This window comes from Apiospora phragmitis (assembly GCF_038363925.1).
Source record: "Apiospora phragmitis strain CBS 135458 chromosome Unknown utg000006l:1.0-5683423.0:1.0-5690449.0, whole genome shotgun sequence".
Classification (NCBI taxonomy): Eukaryota; Fungi; Ascomycota; class Sordariomycetes; order Amphisphaeriales; family Apiosporaceae; genus Apiospora; species Apiospora phragmitis.
The window spans coordinates 1,613,903-1,634,797 of record NW_027117404.1 but is presented as its reverse complement, the minus strand read 5'-3'; the positions used below and the strand labels follow the sequence as shown (position 1 = coordinate 1,634,797).

At 52.4% G+C, this 20,895-nt stretch overlaps 11 protein-coding genes across 11 annotated transcripts; 7 read left to right on the top strand and 4 right to left on the bottom strand.

Moving 5' to 3' along the window:
- Window positions 1-229: 229 nt before the first annotated feature.
- Window positions 230-1,272, top strand: PG994_005795 (uncharacterized protein; the record flags this gene model as incomplete). The annotated part of the gene is made up of 2 exons (XM_066857204.1): window positions 230-1,172; window positions 1,235-1,272. 2 exons carry the CDS (start codon window positions 230-232, stop codon window positions 1,270-1,272), a joined length of 981 nt encoding a protein of 326 aa, XP_066716473.1.
- A 3,814-nt stretch (window positions 1,273-5,086) lies between these two features.
- Window positions 5,087-5,588, top strand: PG994_005794 (uncharacterized protein; the record flags this gene model as incomplete). The annotated part of the gene is made up of 2 exons (XM_066857203.1): window positions 5,087-5,345; window positions 5,479-5,588. 2 exons carry the CDS (start codon window positions 5,087-5,089, stop codon window positions 5,586-5,588), a joined length of 369 nt encoding a protein of 122 aa, XP_066716472.1.
- A 921-nt stretch (window positions 5,589-6,509) lies between these two features.
- On the top strand, window positions 6,510-7,106 carry PG994_005793 (uncharacterized protein; the record flags this gene model as incomplete). Its single annotated transcript, XM_066857202.1, has 1 exon — window positions 6,510-7,106. The coding sequence occupies one exon, from the start codon at window positions 6,510-6,512 to the stop codon at window positions 7,104-7,106; it is 597 nt and encodes a 198-aa protein (XP_066716471.1).
- A 307-nt stretch (window positions 7,107-7,413) lies between these two features.
- On the top strand, window positions 7,414-7,833 carry PG994_005792 (uncharacterized protein; the record flags this gene model as incomplete). Its single annotated transcript, XM_066857201.1, has 1 exon — window positions 7,414-7,833. The coding sequence occupies one exon, from the start codon at window positions 7,414-7,416 to the stop codon at window positions 7,831-7,833; it is 420 nt and encodes a 139-aa protein (XP_066716470.1).
- Window positions 7,834-8,942: 1,109 nt separating this feature from the next.
- Window positions 8,943-9,998, top strand: PG994_005791 (LysM domain protein; the record flags this gene model as incomplete). The annotated part of the gene is made up of 2 exons (XM_066857200.1): window positions 8,943-9,210; window positions 9,403-9,998. 2 exons carry the CDS (start codon window positions 8,943-8,945, stop codon window positions 9,996-9,998), a joined length of 864 nt encoding a protein of 287 aa, XP_066716469.1.
- A 906-nt stretch (window positions 9,999-10,904) lies between these two features.
- Window positions 10,905-11,288, bottom strand: PG994_005790 (uncharacterized protein; the record flags this gene model as incomplete). Its single annotated transcript, XM_066857199.1, has 1 exon — window positions 10,905-11,288. The coding sequence occupies one exon, from the start codon at window positions 11,286-11,288 to the stop codon at window positions 10,905-10,907; it is 384 nt and encodes a 127-aa protein (XP_066716468.1).
- A 930-nt stretch (window positions 11,289-12,218) lies between these two features.
- On the bottom strand, window positions 12,219-12,455 carry PG994_005789 (uncharacterized protein; the record flags this gene model as incomplete). Its single annotated transcript, XM_066857198.1, has 1 exon — window positions 12,219-12,455. One exon carries the CDS (start codon window positions 12,453-12,455, stop codon window positions 12,219-12,221), a length of 237 nt encoding a protein of 78 aa, XP_066716467.1.
- Window positions 12,456-13,153: 698 nt separating this feature from the next.
- Window positions 13,154-13,661, bottom strand: PG994_005788 (uncharacterized protein; the record flags this gene model as incomplete). Its single annotated transcript, XM_066857197.1, has 4 exons — window positions 13,154-13,208; window positions 13,271-13,324; window positions 13,390-13,443; window positions 13,516-13,661. 4 exons carry the CDS (start codon window positions 13,659-13,661, stop codon window positions 13,154-13,156), a joined length of 309 nt encoding a protein of 102 aa, XP_066716466.1.
- A 1,638-nt stretch (window positions 13,662-15,299) lies between these two features.
- PG994_005787 (SGNH hydrolase-type esterase domain-containing protein) lies at window positions 15,300-16,197 on the top strand (the record flags this gene model as incomplete). Its single annotated transcript, XM_066857196.1, has 3 exons — window positions 15,300-15,571; window positions 15,655-15,843; window positions 15,891-16,197. 3 exons carry the CDS (start codon window positions 15,300-15,302, stop codon window positions 16,195-16,197), a joined length of 768 nt encoding a protein of 255 aa, XP_066716465.1.
- A 186-nt stretch (window positions 16,198-16,383) lies between these two features.
- Window positions 16,384-17,703, bottom strand: PG994_005786 (PCI domain-containing protein; the record flags this gene model as incomplete). Its single annotated transcript, XM_066857195.1, has 3 exons — window positions 16,384-16,413; window positions 16,475-17,293; window positions 17,326-17,703. 3 exons carry the CDS (start codon window positions 17,701-17,703, stop codon window positions 16,384-16,386), a joined length of 1,227 nt encoding a protein of 408 aa, XP_066716464.1.
- A 2,172-nt stretch (window positions 17,704-19,875) lies between these two features.
- On the top strand, window positions 19,876-20,679 carry PG994_005785 (cell surface protein; the record flags this gene model as incomplete). The annotated part of the gene is made up of 1 exon (XM_066857194.1): window positions 19,876-20,679. One exon carries the CDS (start codon window positions 19,876-19,878, stop codon window positions 20,677-20,679), a length of 804 nt encoding a protein of 267 aa, XP_066716463.1.
- Window positions 20,680-20,895: the final 216 nt, after the last annotated feature.

Below are 20,895 nucleotides of genomic sequence, written 5' to 3'. Positions count from 1 at the left end.
TTTCTGCGTACATTATCTGGGAGTAAGCCTTGCAAGGCTCTGGCATTGTCTGGAGGGTTTTGAACCCAGCCACTACCTTCTTATTTTTGATTTCCGACTTTGTAATCATCAAGGTTCTGGTATGCGCGATTGACTCGCGCATATCAAACGCATCGCGATGCATTAATCTCGTGTATCTGTTAATACTTTTGATTATAAGGATATTCCGGTTTGTGCCAAGGTACGCAAGATGGCAGCTATTGGGAAAGTACAAGCCGCGCTCGCAGCTGCTACGAATGAAATAACCCTCACTGCTGCGAACCTCAACTTCGATTTCACACTCATCAAATGCGAAGCGCCGAAAGAATTCGGCCAGTTAGGAACAGCGCTATCAAAAAGGCGTAAGGAAAACGCCGAGTATGGTTCGACTCACCTCACCGCGCGCAAGCTAGGAGCGTTGTTTGAGGGCATGCTTCCCTCAACTCCTTGTCTTCTTCAGGCCTATGGCAATCGAGTATTGGAGATTGCCAAGTCTAGCGAAGAGAGCAACCCGCCCGAGTTCGAGAATAGCATGTTTGCCGCTCATAAAGGCGTCGACGGAACTTCCATCTGGGCAGCAGCAACATCATCGCCCACAGCTTTACATGTCCAACTCCTCGCTTGTATGTTGGCTCGAGTCTGGCCTGCAAACGAGGCGGTGTCGGTATGGGTTGAGATCGTCGAGGAGAGGAGGAAGGAAATCGGCGATAAGTTCAACGCGGATGAGGCCATACACTACTCTACCCTTGCAGCAGCAGCGCAAGCATCGACCCCCCGCGCCAGCCTTGCTGAATGGGACGCAAGTGTCCGAGCTTGGCTTCGAACAGCCGACCGTGTGAAGGTCAAGCAGCAAGATCAACTTATGCTGCTAATAGCCAACCTGAGTGTTCCAATCAACGACCATATGGCGGTGTACCACAGCGTCATCTCTGGATGGTCTTCCGCGCTCGAGGTAACGGAGCGACTGATCAAGGGGATGCCGCAAGCTGGAAACAGTGGTCCCTGTCTCCTCGCACTCAGTGCGTGGCACCTATATCCCGACATCATGATCGCCGGCGCGTTACCCCGAGTTCATAATTTCCACGACCCAGAAGTGCAGCCAGGGGGTACTTTGACTCTTGGTCTCTCAAGTCGAGCAAAGGACGAAGCTCAAGGTATTTACTGGTCCCTATCTCTGGCACATCTGAAGCACTATGGCCGACCGGTGCCAAGCCAGGCATCACTGAGTCTACAATCCAAAAGACTCACCTTTGATCAATTTACTCAAGCAGTATTCGGGTCATTCCTTGGTTTTTGGGGAATATTTGGCCAAGACGCTTATATACCAGCACGCTTCCTTGTCGCCTTTAGGGATGCTTTGCAGCGCGAGGCGCGAATATCGGAACAAGTTTCCCTTCGAACCAGGGCAGAGCGAATTTGCAATCCACTATTGCGCGATCATTCACATGGAATCAATGTTCTTACTCGAGCTGCTGCCAGCTACCTCGATGCCAAGGACTTTCCCAAGGACATAATTCATAAGTTAATCGCTCTCGGCTACAAAAGATCGCAGAAACTCATGCCAAAAATCGGTCACCACTCATTCTTTTCCTTCAACGACTTTTCTCGTGTCATAATGTGTCTGAAAGGAACTAATGAGCAGATCGCATTCTTAAGGCGGATGGCTTCACGACTTCCGGCATTCAGAGGATTTACGATCATCAAGTACTCGATCAGCTCCACAGAGGATGATTTTGTATCCGGCAACCCGCTTTGTGGTATAGCGAGCACACATACAGGAGGCAACACAATGGATCAAAGTACATATGGCCATACTCGCTGGGTCCCCGAGCCTTTTCTTGGCCAATCATACCCACTTGAGCGTGTTAACACCCTACCAACAAAGATCTCTTCCTACCTTGGCTCTTCCAGGAACAGTTTTACTATAGAGAGTACGTACGATGCACTTCGGCCATTCACACACCGCCGTTACGAACTATACTATGGGAATCCAGACCTCGCTGCCGTCTACTATGACCTAGCGGCTGCGAACCCTCGTTGGCCTGATAACCGCCCCCCACCATTGGCTCCTCCAACCATCGAAGATTTGATATGGTGCTTGAACTCGGACCTTTTTGACAACGATAAACTACTGCACCACTTTGATGTTCAATTGAATAGCAGTGTTGATTTCAGGACCCTTGGGACGCTGAGAGTTGCACATCGGATTTACCGCGCACTTCCGGATGCACGGGTTTCAACAAACGCGCTCAACCACCCTTTGTGCGAGGCAAAGTGGGCAAAGCACGCGGATTATGCCAGAAGTGCCTCAGAATTCTTATCGGAAGCTGAGAGGAATAGATCAGCAGCAGCAGAAGCACGATACTATGAGGTGCTGAGTCTTGAAGATGCTTTCGCTTGCGTGGCGAACTTGGAAGGCGGTTTCGATATCGAGCCTTCGAGCATGAGGCGCGTGTTCGCCATAGCGTATGAGGACAGCATCTATGTGTCCATGCAGGTTGGTCACGTTCCTATCGAGCCTCAAGTGTGCTGTACTGTATGCTGACTCATATAGTTTAAGCTCACCTGTGATCCATTCGAAACCCCTAAAGCTCATGAACTCAGGAGGATTGCGGGGAACGTCGGACGGCCTGGCTTAACGCTTCTAGTACCCCCAAACGAACCAATGATCTCAGCTCCCGACGAGGGGTCCTGGCGCTTTGTCAGTACTACACCCTTCAACGGGCTCCCAGAGAACAGCTTCTCAAAGACGTCCATGCATTTGTCGTTCACCGATTATTATGTACCCTTGGTGCAGTCGTACGATCGTCAAGGCCAAGATAGCGAGATTCACCTCTTGGAATCTGTCGTGTCTGTTTATCACAAAGGGGGCTGGATTGGCGACGTTGATGTTCTCAGATGTCTCCTCAGTCCCTTCCTTGTCAGGCCAATACACCCAGGAACGTCCCAGTGTAGCTGCGATCCCAACCCTGTCCAAATGGATCACCTCTTGTCTGTCGAGGCTTGGAATGATATTCTCGAGCCTCCCCTAAGAGAAGGCATCATTAGAGCTCACGGTAGCTGGGTCGCACGACTTGCTACAGCACTGATTTACATACAGGCTCGATTGACAGTAGATGCGCAGCATGGGCGCTTGGATAGGGGTTTCTGGATTTATCCAAGTTCTACGTGCTGGAAATGCTTAAGAGGGATAATTCACGAGACAGGTGGCAGCGGTCTAAGTACGGTTCGACTATCAGGCGCTGTTGCCTCGATGTCGCTCTGGTGATTTATTATAACACGATTGGATATCTTTAGAGGTGCAATTTTATTCTTGAAACAGCCAGTTGCCGGTTCTGGTCATCAATAAGGACAGTGCCGCAGGATCTGGATGTTGGATATGGGCTCGTTCTGTCACCTCACACTCTAACCTTCATTCTTACCTGTTGAACCTAAACGTAAAAGACAAAAACCGAGACCTGGTCTTCCCAAACTCCAGCGAAGAGTTTACTCACGTATAGATATATGGCCTCCCGTCCTCGTCATACTGCAGCCCCATTATTGACGCCCAGTTCTGGTCGGCAAATCTCGCTCAAACGGATCGTGATGAAAAGGCGAAAACGGTCAGGTCTAATGCAAACCCCGACTACAGAGTGAGGTGTTGGCAACGGTAAATCTTGCTACGATGAGCTGCATTGGGTTGAGGATGAACACGTGGACGTAACAAGAAGGGAACGTCTATGTGTGTTTCCATCATCCCGGCGCCGAAAAGATCATAATTCCCACTCAGTACTTCCTCGAAGTCCGATGTCCGTCGGACGACGTCAAGCCAACGGGTGGCGACCCGTTTCACCCGACTGACTTGAGCGCATTGCATCGGGCTTCTGCTAGTACAGGATCAAGCTGATGTCTCCCAGTACAACAGGGCTGAAAGCTAACGGCGAGTCAAGTTGGCTCGAAGCAAAACACTGCCTTGCAGCTTAGATTCAAAGGTATGTATTTTTCTAGATGTTCCTAATTCCAAGACATAAGCGTCCTGCTTTGTCTGTTCCATACCACAACTGGTCAAGCGGGATACAGTCGTGCACGCGTGCTTAGGTGACTTCGGAGACAATCTAAGTAGGGCTGAAGTTTGTAGACCAGCTCACCGGGCCGGAACCCGTTGGGTGGGTGGCGCCCATCCCTGGGCTTACACCCTGCAACGCTTCTTCCGATTGGCCAAGTGCAACCCGCACCCTGCTCGCCCAGTAATAAGCGTCACATGAGGGGACGCCATGATTACCACATGTCTTGGCATAAGATCCCGAGCTGCTTAGGTTCAGACTACAAGGTAGGTCTACTTTAGGTGCAATATGGCCACCGTGTTGTGGAGAGACAGCAATGCGGCGGCTCCCCTTGCTCAAAGTCGTCCAAGAGACAGCACTTCAGCATTGCCCTCACTTTTATCTGGAGGCTCGGGCACATCTTCACGCAAAGACGGGCAGAATCACTGGGCTTTCTGATCGACCTCGTGTGACGAGATTGGATACGCTGACGTATGACGCTAGAAGAGAAATATCTAGTAGTCGTCTGATATCACCTCAATTCCAACTCGATATCCAATAAGCACATTCCAGGGCAAAGTGGCCGCCACATCGCACGATAATCTGACACCCCTGCGTTGACAAGCTGAGGAGAGAGATCCTACAAGGACTCAAACTATGTGACACAGTCGTTGCTGCCATCTCAATTGATTGAACAATGACCAAAAATGGATTGAGGCTTAGTGGCGCATACTGGGGTACCGTGAGTATCGTGCCGTATTTCCGTGTAGAAGAAGGCTTGGTACCATAACAATGGTGATCGCTTGGAACGTGACAGTAGAATATTGAGCCAATCTGTAGAAAACTTGAGTGGTAGTAAGAAACAGATCACTGCAACGGCTCACCATCCAAAATTGATATATAAGGGGGTCGGTTTCCAGCCTGTGATATTCCAGAATCTCTCATTATCGTCATCTACAAACAGCCCCTTTCAGCTTCACATACTATCTCCCTGAAACCACGAGAACACATATTCAAAGACTGAACAACCGGCCAAAAAAGAAACCATGCAGTTCACCACCAGCCTTATCCCCCTCCTCGCCGCTGCTGCCTCCAGCGTCATGGCCGCACCTGCTGAGGCCGGCCTCGCCGCCCGCCAGGAGACCCCTCGCATCTACGCCAAGTTCTACTCGGGCAACGGCTGCGACGGCACCTGGGTCGAGGACACGGTCTGGCTCCAGGGCGCCGGCGGTCAATGCATCGTCAACAACATCCCTTTCGAATACGCCAGCACCTTGGTCCAGCAGAACTACGCCACGCGCACTTGTAAGATCCATCTGCAGCCCGTTACGCATTTGCCCTAAGCCACTGAGTGTACCCCCCTCAGAGACCGTCTTGAAACTGGTGTAGCAGTGATGGTTGGAGTCGCCTGACTGCGGAAAGCTGACGAGATACGTAGTGCGCGCTTATGCCAGTCCCAACTGTAACGAAACGGGCAACCACTTTGATGTTCCAGCTGGTGTGACCGACTGCTGGTACGGGCAGGTCGGTTCCGTTAAGTTCTTGTAGACCGGAATCTGCTCAGGGGCTGGTAATAAGTAACAAAGGTGGGAGTTCAGCCATGAGTGGGAAAGGGGGGGGGGGTGATAAAAGCGGGCTAGTCAGGATATGAATGTATATCGGGGTAGTCGACAGTTTGAGCTTTACCTTTCCGGTTTGGTTTTGGCCAGGTGGATGGCGGCCGATGCACCAATGCCACCTTGACTGGGCCCTGTGATGACAACTAACATTAAAGTTAGTCATGAAGAAGATTGGAAACGAATGAGGGACGCAGTCTAGTCATACAAATCTTTCCCACGACTTCCGATCCGAGAGCATCGATGACATTTTGAGCGGTAGTTTCTTCGTTAAACGTGGCCATTGGGTTGTTTGGAAGTAGGTCTTGAGGATTTATATGGTAGCTGTTGTTGTTGTTTTGCTTGAATGATTGAAATATTCAGGATCTCGTAGGGGGCAAGACTCATATTTTTATATCCAAGAGACTTCCTGAGTCTGATGCGTACCAAATGCTTCATTCATAAACACAGCCAATCAAAATGGCGGATCGCTAATGGAACCCTCGCGAGTTCGCTTTGGATTGTGATTGGCTACTAAATGGAGGCTTGGCTTGAGCGGCTTCGATCCTGCGGGGACACTAGCTCGCATGCTTGCTGACGCTGCTGACAAAAACCACGATACTTGTTTGGGGAACCCGCAAGCAACTTCGGAACCTCGCAAGTTCGCTCATTAGCTTCACTGGTTTCCCAGCGTAGTCATCAACGCTACCTCGACAGGAGCCTCGTATATCATCGGCAAGCTGTAAAGCATATCGATACTGACATAGCAGAGCCGATCTGGCTGTCTGCCGTCGTGCTGTCGAACCTCTACTGGCTCATTTCCCATCATTCCCGGCCCAATGAGGCATATGAATTACCACTGGAGGCCTGGGACATGGTGGGTGGCGTCAGCCGGCTCTACGCCCACCGCCTGGCGCTCTTGACGGAGCTGGGGTATGGATGGTTCGACTACGAGATCGTGCCCTCGACGCTTCCGGACGAAGATCTGGGTCCAGAGCGCCAGGCGGCCCTGCAAGCACTGGACGCGGACATGACTACGCTCTTGAGCCGCTTCGACATTAATACCACCGCCGACGTGACTTCGCAACTTGAGGAGCAAAAGATGTACGCCGACGCCAAGGCCTGCGTGTTACTTTACTATCGCGCCCACTTCTCCGGGTCAGGGGCCAAGACGCTGCGCCGCTACATCGGGACCATGGCCTCTGATGCTCGGCCCCGGTACCTCCGAAGGCTACGCGGCCACGAGCCTCTCGCCATGGCACTCTACGCGAGAGTGTTGGTGCTCATGAAGTTGCTGGATTTTGCTTGGTGGATGAATGGGGCAGGGGAATACGAGGTCATGGAACGAGATGTTCATGGGATGGAACAGCTGATGCCTATCCATCTCCGCTGGTGCATGGATTGGCCACTGAAGGTGTTATCCGGCGACATAAATCTGCCGCCACCGGTCCAATTGAACCCCGAGTCATGAAAAGGAATGAGATCCTTATTTCAAATGTGCTTTTGTCACTATTCAGTGCAATACCGGGGTTATTTAGCAAGGGGGCAAAGCAAGGGGCGAAGGCTGGGACTAATACTAGTGGAATGCTTGAGGAGGTTTTGTACCAATAAGAGCTGGGGGGTATCATACTGCTAATAATACATGATAATGCATGTGTTCTTCCTTAATCACTACCCGCTTAGTCTTCCTACAACCACCGTCCTTTCCATGGAGATCGTCCATATCCGCCCAAGCCAGACAGCCGCTCCACCAGATCACCCTGGAGGAATCCCCCGCGATGAGAAAAGGGCACGCCGACTTCGCCGAGGACACGATCGTTCATCGCCTCCTTGGTCCCGCAGAGGCCGCAAATTGCCTGGCTGCCGCTGGTTTGATCTTTGGTAATCGACCGACTGTACCGCGGGCTGCCGCCGCTGCGAGTAGAGAAAGTGATCGAGGCGGCCTCCCTTGGGCCCATCGTCGGCGGCGGCGGCGCGCCGAGCAAGACTGTCTCGGCAGGGCCCAGCATGCGCTTCTCGACGGGGTTCGGTCCTCCACCGTTGGCTTTGGCCCAAGCTTCGCCGGCCGCGAGAGCTGCGCGCGGAACCCACCGCATGACCATGGGCATACCAGCCTCGATATTGCGGGTCTTGGCGGTCTTGAGCAGCTCGGCTACCAGGTCTTGGTGGCTTTTGGAGTGTCCCATGGTTTGTATTAGTACTATGGTAGTAGTAGTAGTGGTGGTGGTGGTGGTGGTAGTAGTAGTAGTAGTAGTAGTAGTAGTAGTAGTAGTAATATTAAACGACTTCGCGCGCGCACTGGCCGGCAAGACTGAAATAGATGACAAGCCGATGCATAATAGGGTTCTCTGGGGCGATGGGTTTCTCCAGGCAACTGTTGGTTTCATGCACAGTAAGTTTGGTTGCTGTGTGGAATCCCCCACAACTACGGCTGACGTCCCAAGCTACGCCCCACCCCTGACAATGGGCATGGGGGTTCGGAGAAACTCTTGGCATAAGCAGCAACGTATTTGACTTTTCTATGTCAATTGACCAAGAACCAACAGTAAAATACCACTACTACGGCATGTTTGGACTTGGCAGAAATTCCACGGATAACCAGATTCTGTGCGGACGCCATCCTCGAGAATGGAGATGGTGGCGCATTCCTGTCTCGCAAGGGAATCCCTGGCAAATGGCTGTGAGCCCACAGGTAAAGGCTAGGAAGGCTCGAAATAATGGGTTGCCGTTGTGTGAGAGAATTGAGTGGGATGTAGATAAAGCCTGACCGGCAAAATTCATCCTCCGCAGCAATTTCATAATCAACTCATCACTGCCATTACCTAATCTGTCCGGCAGAAATCACTGAGTGTTGCGAGAAGTTCATGCATATCAAAAATCTGGAAAGATAGGTGCAATCAGGCTTGAATGCAGCATAAATATCCATCAATGCAGCATGCGACCCATCCCAGGAGCAAAGTTCCGGAGGCTTGCAGCGGCGAACTTGAAGCAGATGCGGATGCGTAATTAGGGGTAATCATGTTATCAGCGTAGGGGTGATGGTCTGGCTCTTATAGACCATATCACACCTGTAAAAAGGAGGATTTCCACAATGTTTGCTATCGAGTCAAAGAAGCACAGTTTCAAGCACTTTTCATTCGAGTCACACACAAACCTGAGTATGTAGTCATAGCTCCTATTAGGTATAAAGTCTTGAACTTCCACATATTCTGGCTGATTTGCTTTATAGATTTCACAAGTCTCGATACTGCCTACTCTACGAAAATAAACACCACAACAAAGACAGCACAAATAACAATCTCACACCATGGCACCGATACTGAACTTTGGGGCCATCGGTTTGCTCCTTGCAATCCTATCTGTCGGCAATGTTCAGGGGCAATCTTCAGATACTACAAATACCCCTGACGACGACTACTCGTCAACATCAACAATGACCGTCACTTCTACACCTTTTACAACAGTAACATCAGTCATTACCATCTTTCCATTCAGCGCCGCCGGGGCCTCTTTGGGCAGTGTAGACAATTCGGACTCGTTCTCGGAATCGTCCACCACGGAAAGCGTATCGATTGGTACGATGTCCTCATACGCGGCTCTCCACGTACAGCCCATTGTATCCAAACCCACCACAGACGCGCCGGTGACAAGCATGTCCGACTCGAGCAGCGGTACTGACGAGTCAATGACAGGTACAGCTGATACAACCAGAATGTTTCCAAAATGAAGAGGACCTAATGAGTGGCTAACGGGTAACTGCTCTATAGTAATGAGCACATCCGCTCCTCTACCCGATATCCCAGCCCCACCGGCATCCTGCGACGCCGCTTCTTTGTACACCGTCAAGAAAGGGGACACGTGCAATGCCATCGCCCGAGCGCACGGCACAACCCCCAACGAGATCCTGCAGGCCAACCCGCAGATGAGCAACGACTGCGACCTCGTCTACATCGACCAGGTAATCTGCCTTCCGACAGGCACCGCCACGGCGGCGGGGGCAACGGACCCAACAGACTCCTCCTCCCCAGTGCAAGTAACATCCGCAACCACCTCGGAGCAGCCCCTTGCCTCTACTACCTCTACAGGAGCAAGCAGCAGTGGCTCTTCAAATATAAATTCCGTCATTGACAACTGCACCCTCATCCATACCGTCGTTGCCGGCGACACCTGCCACGACTTCTGGATCAAATACTTCCTCTCCGAGGCCAACTTCCTAGCCCTGAACCCGCGCCTCTCCATCAAGGCCGACGGGTACTGCGGCGTGGCCGTCGGCGACATGGTCTGCGTGGCGGGCAGCAAGGGGGGCGACCCGCAACATCCCGAAAGCCCGCCTGAGCTCGAACCGTACCAGGGGACGAACTGACGGTCATACCCATCAGCACCGAGGCCGAAGTTGAGCCCACCTCCCAGGCGACGGCGGCTGCGTCGAGGCGGCTGTTGAGGTGGCTCCCTGTCACGTTCCAGACTTCCACGGTCCGAGAGACGGGCGACGAGTAAACCGTCGAGGGTTCAAGCGGGTTTCATACAGGGCCGTCCTATTGCTATGCGTGGTTAAGTTGGTAACGGAACAGCTGGCCTACAGCGGCGTAGCCGACTCGTGTTGGAAAATTAGCTAGTCATGGAGCAGCCGATCTCATACAGCTGATAGTAACTCTGTAGCCGGACTAGCTACTTGAAGAACCCATCATCAGTCTGTCCGTCGGAAACAGGCCCGGGCCTCGATATCCGCCATTGTTTGCAATGCTCTGGCGACTTTCAATTCGAGTAGATGGTCGATATTGCGTTGAGCCCATATAAATTCTAGGCCTGACTTCCAATGATTCCACAACTCGCGGTGAAACCAAAAGGGCTTGGTCTCATCTCGAACGCTTTCTGTACAGACCCAAAAAATGATTGGACCGGCAGAACATATCCATGCTATTACCCTAGGCAAACCATCCTCAAGGTACGAGACCGACACATCGCTTACTGAAACCTCTAGCGTCTGGTTCAAATGCCATCTAGCCCGATCTAAGCTTGTCCAACATTCTTGGAATGTCCCCCCTTGAAACCCGGCCCAAAGCCAGTCAGCTTCAAAGGCGTTGACGCTGTATAGCATTCTCCGTAAGCCCTGGTATTGAAGGACTTCCTCGAGAGGGCCGGCATCGTACTCGGACGGTAAGTCCGTAGCTGGAGCGCCATGTATGTGAGTCATGATCGGAACGAGTGGAAGTGTTCACCTACCAGAAACGTGATCCCGAATAGCCAAGTGCCAGCCAGGCAAAGTTCCCTAGAGAGTACCATGGCAAGTTTGTAGCATGTCGTCGTGCTTGGCTAACTCAGCCAGCAGTTTGACAAGCTTGGTCCGGCTCGGGTGATGGCAGCTGAAGACCTCGATAGCAAGGCAAAAGGCTTTCCATAAACCTCGCGGTACAACGCCCTTGCTGCCAAGGCCTTCCCTGCTGATGTCGACGATTCGAATGGCGGTCGAGCTGACGCTGATTTCATTGTCTAGAATAAATGATCGAATAGCGCCAGCGGTGCAAGTGCCTTCTTGCTTAATTCTGTTGCGATAGACAGCGACATTGTCTTCGTCACACCATTTTGTCTTCGTGATGGTATGCGTTTCCCATTCACTTACCCACTTGTGAAAAGCTTTCGATGGAAGGGCCATGGCTGTTGGGAACGGTGTTCAAATTGATACTGGGCTGAGATGTAGTTATCAGAGTCGTAAGTATTGTTGCTTGGATCCTTGAATGATTCGGGTGTTGATATTGAAGTAAATGTTGGAAGAGTTGTTATGTTTGGATATCCAGGTCAGCGGTAGAAGTGGGATATTCAGAAAGCCTCGCAAGCTATTCCTGCTCGAACCAAAAGCAAAAGCAAATGAAAATTCACGTACCTCCGAATCAGAATATCGAGCTTGGAAACTCGCTCAGGTATACTGATGTAACTCGAATTATTCTCAACAGGAGCCAGCTATCCCATTGCTACGGTAGCTACTCATGGAGCTATTCGGAAATAGACAGGAAGCTGAACGCCAAGGGCACATGACCTCTAATGTACCGTTGAGAAGTTCAGACACCCGTATTTCTGTTCATGGCCGGCCAATTATTGAAAGAACCAAGCACTTCTGTAGTGTGGCGGCAGCGATTAGCGACGATATAACCCAAGATATGAGTATGGTCTCTCTAACATCAGCATGGTCAAGACGCGATTGCTCAGCGCCTGCAAATCCCCCATATACTCCTATATTATCGGGAGCCAGGGGAGGTGAGATCAAGTCGACAACAGCAGAAGCCCGGTGTTGAAGACATTTGATAGGTGATCATTGACTGGAGGCAGGTGGCGGGTACTCATTCTTTCCGCTGATATGTATTAAAGGGAAGCGACGGTTTATGAATGCACAACCCAGTACCTAACGTACTTCGAATTCCAGGTTCTCGTCATCTCGGCGCAAACAGGAGGAAGCAACCAAGCAACATACAATTGAGACCCCGCGACCTCATACCTTACAACCTCGTTCAATGTCTTGGTTTCAAATCCCACACTTGGGTTCCTTCCTCTCTGGTGGATCTCTCTGCCTCTTCTCTTCCCAGCTTCATCAGTGCACCACGGCGGCAGCCACGGCGGCCCCGACCGCCACGCCCAGCATGGCCGGCATCCCCATCAGGTCGGCCATGTCGGCAGCGGCGGCGGTGACCGCGGCCGGGGCCGACGAGCTGCTGCTATATGGGATCGTCATGGTCATGGTAATGGTCGAGCAGCTGGTGCTCGTAATGGCGGCGTCGGCGGCCGTGGCGGATAGGGGTGCCAGGGCGAGGAGGAGGGCAGTGAGCATCTTGGCCATGAGTGGTGCCATTTCGTCAAAAGATAAGGCTCGTTTCCGAAAGAGGAAAAAAGTGTGTTTTTTGTATTTGAGTGTTGTTGTTGGTAGTGGCTTTGAGGATTGTGTAGTTAAACAGGTTTCTTGTTGGTGGAGCAGAGTGTTCTGATCAGAGCTGAAGATTTGCAGGGCAGAAGACATCAAGGAAAAGGACATTCTGGGAGCCGGCTTTTAAATCCATTGACGACCATATTACTGTTACTTTTTTGCATGTACGAGTCCCACGTGTGATTGAAAACGGTGCAATTTGGATGATGGATGGCTAGAGGTGACATGGATCTCGCTTGCCATAGCACGAGTAGTACCAAGACGTGTCACTCACTCCTGGGTATCTTTTCCACATGACACAACCAAGACAGAATGAAGGGTGTAATTTAAATGGGCGAACGAATACAGTTACAATGGAAGCACTTGTACACGGACACATCGATTCGGTCTCGGCATTGGGTAGCTAGGGGGTCGTTCAAGTCTCACGGAAGATTTGATCAAATATTTGATTTCTGCATTGGGGCACTGGAGCACTGGGGCATTCAATCATACCGCGAAAACTGACGTACTCTCATATGTAAGCTACCTATATACAGGCTTGTCATAACTTCATTTGTGAGTACTAGCATTTCCCCGGTGGCAGAGCCAGTGGACCACATGCAGGTCTAGTTGTCAGGCTCGCTCTTGATCTCGAAATCGTCCCCGGCAAAGTCCCGCTTCCTACCAAGGTGTCAGCTACACTGGAAGCTTCATGATCAGACTATGCCCATCGAGACACTTACTTCTTGTCTGGCTCATCAGGAATCTCGAAATCATCCTCAGCGAAGTCCCGCTTCCTTTTCGGCGTCAGTCCATAATTACCTGAATAGTGGTCGGGGTTAGGGAAAGGACAGAAACTCACTTCTTATCTGGCTCGGGGGTGATCTCAAAGTCATCCTCAGGGAAATCACGCTTGCTGTATGTCCCCTTGGTCAGCATCATGTCGGCTCAATTTATAGGGGTTAAATCAAAAGGGGATGGGACTTACACGAAATCAGGCTCTTCCTTAATTTCAAAATCATCGTTGGCAAACTCGGCACGGGCGGCTATGGCAGAGTCACCAGCCGAGGCGGGCACGGTGGGCAGGGCAGCCACGGCGGCGATGAGAGAAGCGACGAAGAGTGTGACACGCATCTTGGCAGTGTAAAGCGATATATCAACTTGTGAAAAGGAAAGTGTGAGAAAGCAAAGACAAGCACAGCTTGTGGAGAACTGAAGAAGCACGATGTGACTGGCACAAGAGATTGGAATTGAGGATGCGAGCAGGAGAAAGTCAGTCTGATGAGAAGGGACCTCTCGTTTTTAAGCCTACCACATCAGAGTGAGGGCCAGCGAGAACGCCAGATGGTAAGCCGCACGACTATGTAATAGCAAGGTTCGATGCCTCATCTACGCATATGTTCCAGAAGTCGTCGAAGTTTCCCATTAGCTGTATTCGCATCGAATACCGTCGTAGGTAAGCCCAAGTGGCGATGGGCTCGATACAAAAGAGAAACCCGAGCCGGGAGACCAAAGCGTGGGTAAGATCCACATGGCGCAGTCCGATCTGGCAGGCAAACATGGCTCCATGTTACCCAACGTGCGTGGTCTATGTCTTTTCGTCATGAAAGCTCAGACTTCGCAATGTACGCAAGTACAACCGGTAAGCTCGAAGATATTGTTTGATATGGATCTGAGGTTGAGCATGTCGAACCGAGTTGAAACAGGCCAGCTAAATTCGGTGCCAAGGACCTAAAACGGCCCCCAAGTTCGGCAATGGGTAATAGTGGGGCCCCTCAAGTGTCAGCCAGGATGGGCTCGATGGGCTTGATGAACACGCTCGTCTGTTCGTCTGCACGTTGTTCTGGCCATTGTTTCATCTTGGCGTTCGTTTGCAAAAAGGGGTCTGTTCGGACGAGCCGCACATCTCGGAGAGTCGGGCGCGGTCACCTTGATGGACCTCGATGCGGAGATACCACCAAGAGATACATCCTAGAAGATGCCTCGGGTCGAAAGGAAAGTCCCGAACCATGATCCTCAAATCAGGTGTGTGGGTGACTTCTCTGAACCGGGCTATTGGGGTGTCTGGAAGACTTGGAGCAGAAGGCAGAGCGACCGCCATTAGGCACGCAATCTATCGATCAACGATGTATTTGTGCTTACCTGCCACCTGTCATAACATTGAAAGGGGTCAGGCTGTTCTGGCAAGAGCCCATGGGGAATCAGGTGCTCCAACGGATGAATCCGACGCACTCAATAATGCTCTAATGCAATATTCAGGTCTGGATACCTGCTTTAATGGTTAACATGGGTAACCTAATGACTGGATCCTAAGAAATCTCCAGGGAGAACAGGTGCCCTGTAGCATTCGTTCCCCGCCATCCCCGTATCGTGCGCCTGCTGCCTGCCCCTCACTTATCATGTATCATATGGTGGGGCTGGTTCAACTGACGCAACCCACAAGGTACACCTTCACCAGCCTTACTCATCGGGCTGGCAACTCATACGTACTGCATAGGTGAAAAGCATTCATTCCCACTGAGAAATACGTGAATTTTCTGCGTCGCTTCTGTAGAGAGGAATCACTCCAGCCGTTCAGCGGTTGCCCTGCCACACACTCTCAACCTCTATGATCCACCCGGCTTCCTCTTGAACTCACATACCTACCGCCAGCTGTTGCTGCTTAGGTAAGTACGTACCGAAGACAACAACCACAATAAACAACGACCCCAAGCAACGAAACCCGCACAGCCAGCCGCCAACAGCGCAGCAGGCAAAAGCAAGCGAGAAAAAATGATGGCCACCACTCAGAAGAAGCCGCCCAAGAAGACGCCGCTCCGGATCCTATGCCTGGGCGACTCGCTGACGGCCGGGTACCCAGAGTCGCACCCGTACGGGGGCAAGCTCGAGGAGGTGCTCGAGGCGGCGGACCCGCGCCTGGCCGTCGCGGTCGACGTCGACGGGGTCCCGGGCGATCAGGTGGCCCACGGGACGTTCCGGCGCCGTATGCAGAGCCGATGGGCCGAAGACGAGTACGACTGGACCATAGTGCTTGGCGGAACCAAGTAAGTGATTTATACCATCATCATGAAAGCAGAGTGTGTAAAGGGGAAAAAGGATCAAAAATTGACAGATATTGATTATGCAGTGATATGGCATGGGGCTTGCCGGAACAGAACATTTTCGAGGCCCTGCAGAAATGCTGGGACATACCACTATCTAAAGGAGGCAAGGTTCTTGCCCTGACGGTCCCGGAGTGTCAACACCAGAGCTCCTTAAGTAATAACAAACGGGGCGCACTCAACAGGGCCATCAAGGCACACAAGCAACGGAATTTGTGAGTCCCTTCGTATCATCGGTAGACCCCTCTTCTGACCAAAGCAGCTACACATTTGACCTCTTCGAGGCTCTACCCTATCACACTATGGATCCGAAGGAGAGAGGCAGCATATGGGAATACGATGGCCTCCACTTGAGGGCAGCTGGTTATGATCGCATGGGCCAGAAGATTGCCGAGGCCTTGCTCAAGATCATGAAGCTCGAGGAGGCGCAGAACACCGAGATTAGCAGTATTGTCTCGGACGCCCGGCAACGCAAGATGATCGAGGACATGATCTTCGAGGAGGAAAGGGGTAACCCCAAATTACTCAGTCAAGGCTACATCGTGGTTCGGAAGGCCGATTTAGATTAAACCAATTTCTGATTCTATAGCTAGAGGCAGAGAGTCTATTGTGTCTTAGCGGATCGCTGAAATCCACGGAGTAATGGAGTATATCTTGGGCTCTTTTTGGGGAGAGCCTTTCTGAGTCGCCTATTCATACGCCTGTAACGCCTTGTATCCAGTTCTCATGATCATTATCTCATCACCTCGCTAGTGTTATACCACAAGGTTTGCAGCAACGAAGTCCTGGGACGTAGGAGTCAGTTGAGTTTGGGGATAATAGATGGGTGCTTCGGTATAAACTTACAGGGAACTCCCGCTGCAAAGCGTTAGTGATGTTTTCAACCTCTTCTGCAACGGCTTGGACATTGATGTCCCATCTGCGCATTTCCTTGCCAACGGTCATCTCGGCTCTGCCACTGCCCTTTTCTCCTGATGCCTCGCCGCCCTCGAACCAGATTATTTGGTCGATCTGGTCTATTCTGCCCACGAGTCGACCCTGCTCAATCATTCTGGCCGTGGTGTCCTCTGCCTTTTCGGCATCAAGGCCCAGTAGCACGCCTAGGGCTTCGAAGCCGATATTGCTGTATAAACGGGAGGCACCCAGCAGATTGTGCTCCACGACGGCCTTGGCCAAGACGGTGGATCCGTCCGAGGTGGTGGCAAGCTGGTGAGGTGCAAGCTCCTTGGCGAACTTATCGACCTCGGCCGGGACCAACAAGCGGTCGAAAAAGATCTTCTCCAGGATGCCAAACTCCTCCAAGTTAACGGATCGCTCGTCCTTGATCAACCTTCCTAAAGCCCTGCTTCGAAGAGGGCCAGCCGGTGCCAGGATGGCACACTTGACCGCCATGCCGAGTGTATGTGTCCGCTCGTCCTCGGAGATGGCGGGAGAAAAGCTGATCTCGTGGTAGGCCTGACTGGCCGAGAGGAAGGCCCGCTTGGCATCTTGGATGCGCGCCTGGGACAGCTTGAAGTGCAGGTTCAGCGCGGGGTCGCTGACGGTGTAGATGACGTTCTTGAGCTTGTTGAGGTAGGTCTCGGCGGTGGTGGTGTCGTCGATCTCGAGGTAGTTGCGCACGATGTGGACCCAGATCTTGACGCGCTCCTCGTTGGTGACCTTGCGCTGGGAGCTGTCGAGGGGATCTCGGCGAGGACCTTGGCGGCCTCGAGGTTGTCCTCGTTCTGCTCGTGGCCGTCCGCGATGAGCTCGCAGATCTCGGCGGCCTGGTCGAGGTAGGTGGACTGCTGCGCCGCGAGCAGGCCGAGGGTGTGCTGGCCGACTTCGATCCAGAGGTCGGCGTTGTTCAAGCTCTTCAGGGTGGCGACGAACTGGGAGACTATGGCTCGTACGAGCACGATTCCGATGGAGCTGCTGAACACAGCTTCTAGGATCGCCTTGAGGTCGTCGGAAATGGTTTGGGGAGATGAAATGGATTGCAAGTTGTTGAGTAGCTGTTCGAAGGCGGCGGGCTGTTGGTTGTCAGGCAAGGCTCCGGCCTGGGAAATGGCCTCGGAGACTTCGGCACAAGCCATATCGACGGTAGAGATACTTTTCTTAAGTCAATGATCAGGGAATCTGCTGCGCCAATGCGAAAGACGTTATGCTTGACGCAATACTTTTGGTCTTGTTGTCTTGCAAAGGCAGTTCAGAGAGCTTCTTCCTTTACGAGATTATCGATAGCGCCTGTAGCCTGGAGTTGCAGCTTGTGTGGCTGCGGTTGTTTGGCGGGGTAGTTGGGTACTTACTTAGGTCCCCACAGTGGGGTTTCTACAGTGAGTGTGCCCAGCAGTCCGTGGCCACTTCCGCTCGACTTCCTGAAGCTTGGCAGACGATCGGCAACAGAGCCGCTTCAGGGTGGTTCCGCGCCTATCAAACTACATGCCTAAGTATCTACTTGGGATTCTTTGACCTCTTCTCGCATGTTACCTTAGAGACTCAATCTTCGGAATTGTCGAGATCGTAACTTAATCTGCCGCACAGGACGTCAAGACTATCACTTCCCCAAGCTGGGAAACCTGGTGATCAACAAACGATGCTGAGACGGAAACACGTCGCCCTCGCATGCTGATATGGCGGGTTCTTCTTGCTTTGAGTTGCTCCTGAAGCCTCCCATGAGTTGCGATGATGGATCGGTGTTTATCAAAACAGGTTTCGGATCGTCTCGACTTGCCTGTGTTTGAAAAAGCCCGTTGGCGCATTCGTTTTCGCTGAAACCGCCATATCTACGAGTATGCCATGACGCGAGGAGGACCGGATGAGTATGTCACCTGTCGAGCATTCTGATAGTTCAGCGTGAAACGCATGCGCGGTACACGAGCGCTACCTATTCCAGCGATTGCTTTGATGTCATTGGGCCCCTCTCTCCTTTGGATGCATCGTCGCCCCAATCCAGGGACCTGAGAGTCACTCGGGGGTTTCAAGCAACCAATCTACTAACCTTACCTGTCGCCCAAATCGGCTGTTGAAGACGCCAGGCGTGGCCGTCCTTCATCCTCGCAGATAATACGACTAAAGGGGCAATCGGCTGGACCTGATATTGCTCCTTTCACTCCGTCCGAAGCCAACGTCCCTGCATCCAGTAGTGAAGTATTGGGACACCCCTGATTGTTTCTCCTCCCATCTAGCGTCACCGGAGATGGAGACAGGTATCGTGCAATCCGTTTGCAAGCACTTCGGGATCGTATCACACCTAACGTAGCTGAGTACTTGCTTATTGCAGTAAACCACCCGAGCCACTGGCAGGCATCTGGCAAGCCGAGTGCTAACATGCTCGCCGGGAATCCAACTGGACGGCAACATGTGGCATCGCCGAGTAGAATCATTGACCGGCTACTGTATATGTGCGCCACAGTTCCGTCTCCTCGGGTAGCACATGGACATCGCACAGCAAATCCCTCTTGTTGGTTTCTGTATTTACGGAAATAAGCCCACATTTAGGATGGACAAGCATCACCAAGCTCCGTCTCTGACTCTTCTCTGACCATAGCCGCGGGCCCATCCGCGACTACACTCGCATTAGTCTGATGTGGGTTCTCAAGATCCGTGCAGACAAGGTTCGGGGCTATCACGATACGGGGTGGACTATTCGTAAGTCCGAAGACCCCCTATCCACGGAAGTCCATCTCGTTGGCCTGCTCGTCCGTAGTTGGGTCTTCAAAATGGAAAGGCACGAAACAAGCATGTTTGATCCTTAACCGCCTGATTGGTCCTGTCTCCGTCACCGAGCGCATCCAAGGTACTCTGCCAAGTCTCTGGTTCTACTGAGTCCGGGTTAGAATTTACCTTGCTGGACGGCCGACGATACCTTCACAGGAAGAGCCGATATACGTTGCACTTGAATCGCTTGGAACAGTCCCGTCTCACCCATTGGCGACGGCATCCCTGCTACTATTCTGCGTAGAGCCGTTGTTGCTGGTTCACTATGTCAGCGAACTTGCGTTGGGGGAGCAAGTTATCATCAAAGGTGGCGGCTGGAAAATGCATATAAGCCGGCTGAGATCCCGAGTGGTTAATCGATTTTTCTTTCTTCAGCATCAGCATCTATTCAAGCAGTCTTTCCAGCTTCTCTTTACTTCTTCTTTGCATCCTTGGATCACGATTGATTCGTGTTCACTTTGATCTTATTCATTCTTTCTTATATATACGATAGATTCGTATTAATTCTCTTCGACCTTTTTTAATACCTTCTCTCTACCGCCGCCAAGATGTACTGCAAGACTTTCATCTTCGCCCTCGCTGCCTCCCCTCTGGTCGCCGCTCACGGCAAGGTTGCTGTCGTCCAGGGCGATGCTGGTGGTAACGGTACCGGTCTCGGCATCATGGGCGGTGTCGTCCCCGGTCCTGGCCGCAACGCCGTCACTGAGGTTGACACTACTGTCTTTGGCAGGACCAACATCCAGACTGACGGTCTCGGCAAGACCAACAAGGGCGGCAAGAACACCGTCGACGGCATGAAGCAGGCCATGGCCCAGTCGGGCGACACCCTGCCCCAGGTCTCCAGCAACGGCGGCAAGCTCACCGGCACCTTCCACATCGTCACTACCGATGGCGCCGGTCCCCTCCAGGCCGTCATCGACCCCACCGGCACCGGCGCCTTCAGCCAGGGCCAGGTCATCCAGGCCTCGACCCAGGTTCCCGGCAAAGGCGGCAACATCCGGCCCCCCAAGGTCCGCAGCGTCAGCCAGCTCTTCACCCGCTCCATGGACGTCATCATGAGGCGCGCGTCCAACGTCAACGAGGACTACCCCATGGCCTTCGACATCCCCGCCGGCACCACCTGCCAGGGCACCATGGGCAACCTCCAGAACGTCTGCCTCGTCAAGATTGCCAACGCCAACCGCGCCGGTCCCTTCGGCGGCGTCGTCGCCATGCAGATCGTCGATGGAGCCAACGGCACCACCACGGCTACTCCCGTTCCTGCCACCGATGCCGGTACCAGCAACGCCGCCGCTGCCAAGGGCGAGAAGGGCGAGAATGGTGCCAAGGCGGCCAAGGCTTTCCAGGCATAAGCCTGGGACGCAACGTCTCAATGAGGTACAGACTGGCTGGACTTACACAGCTGTACCTTAATTTCGGGAGATGAGGGATTAGGGTACGGGTGGATTGGTCGGGACGGGATTGTCCTCTAGGTTGATGTAACGAGGTACACGATTGTATATAGTGGCACTGTCGACGTCGTCGTCCTCGTTTGAGGGGCTGTGTGAATACAAAAGACTTTGATGCTC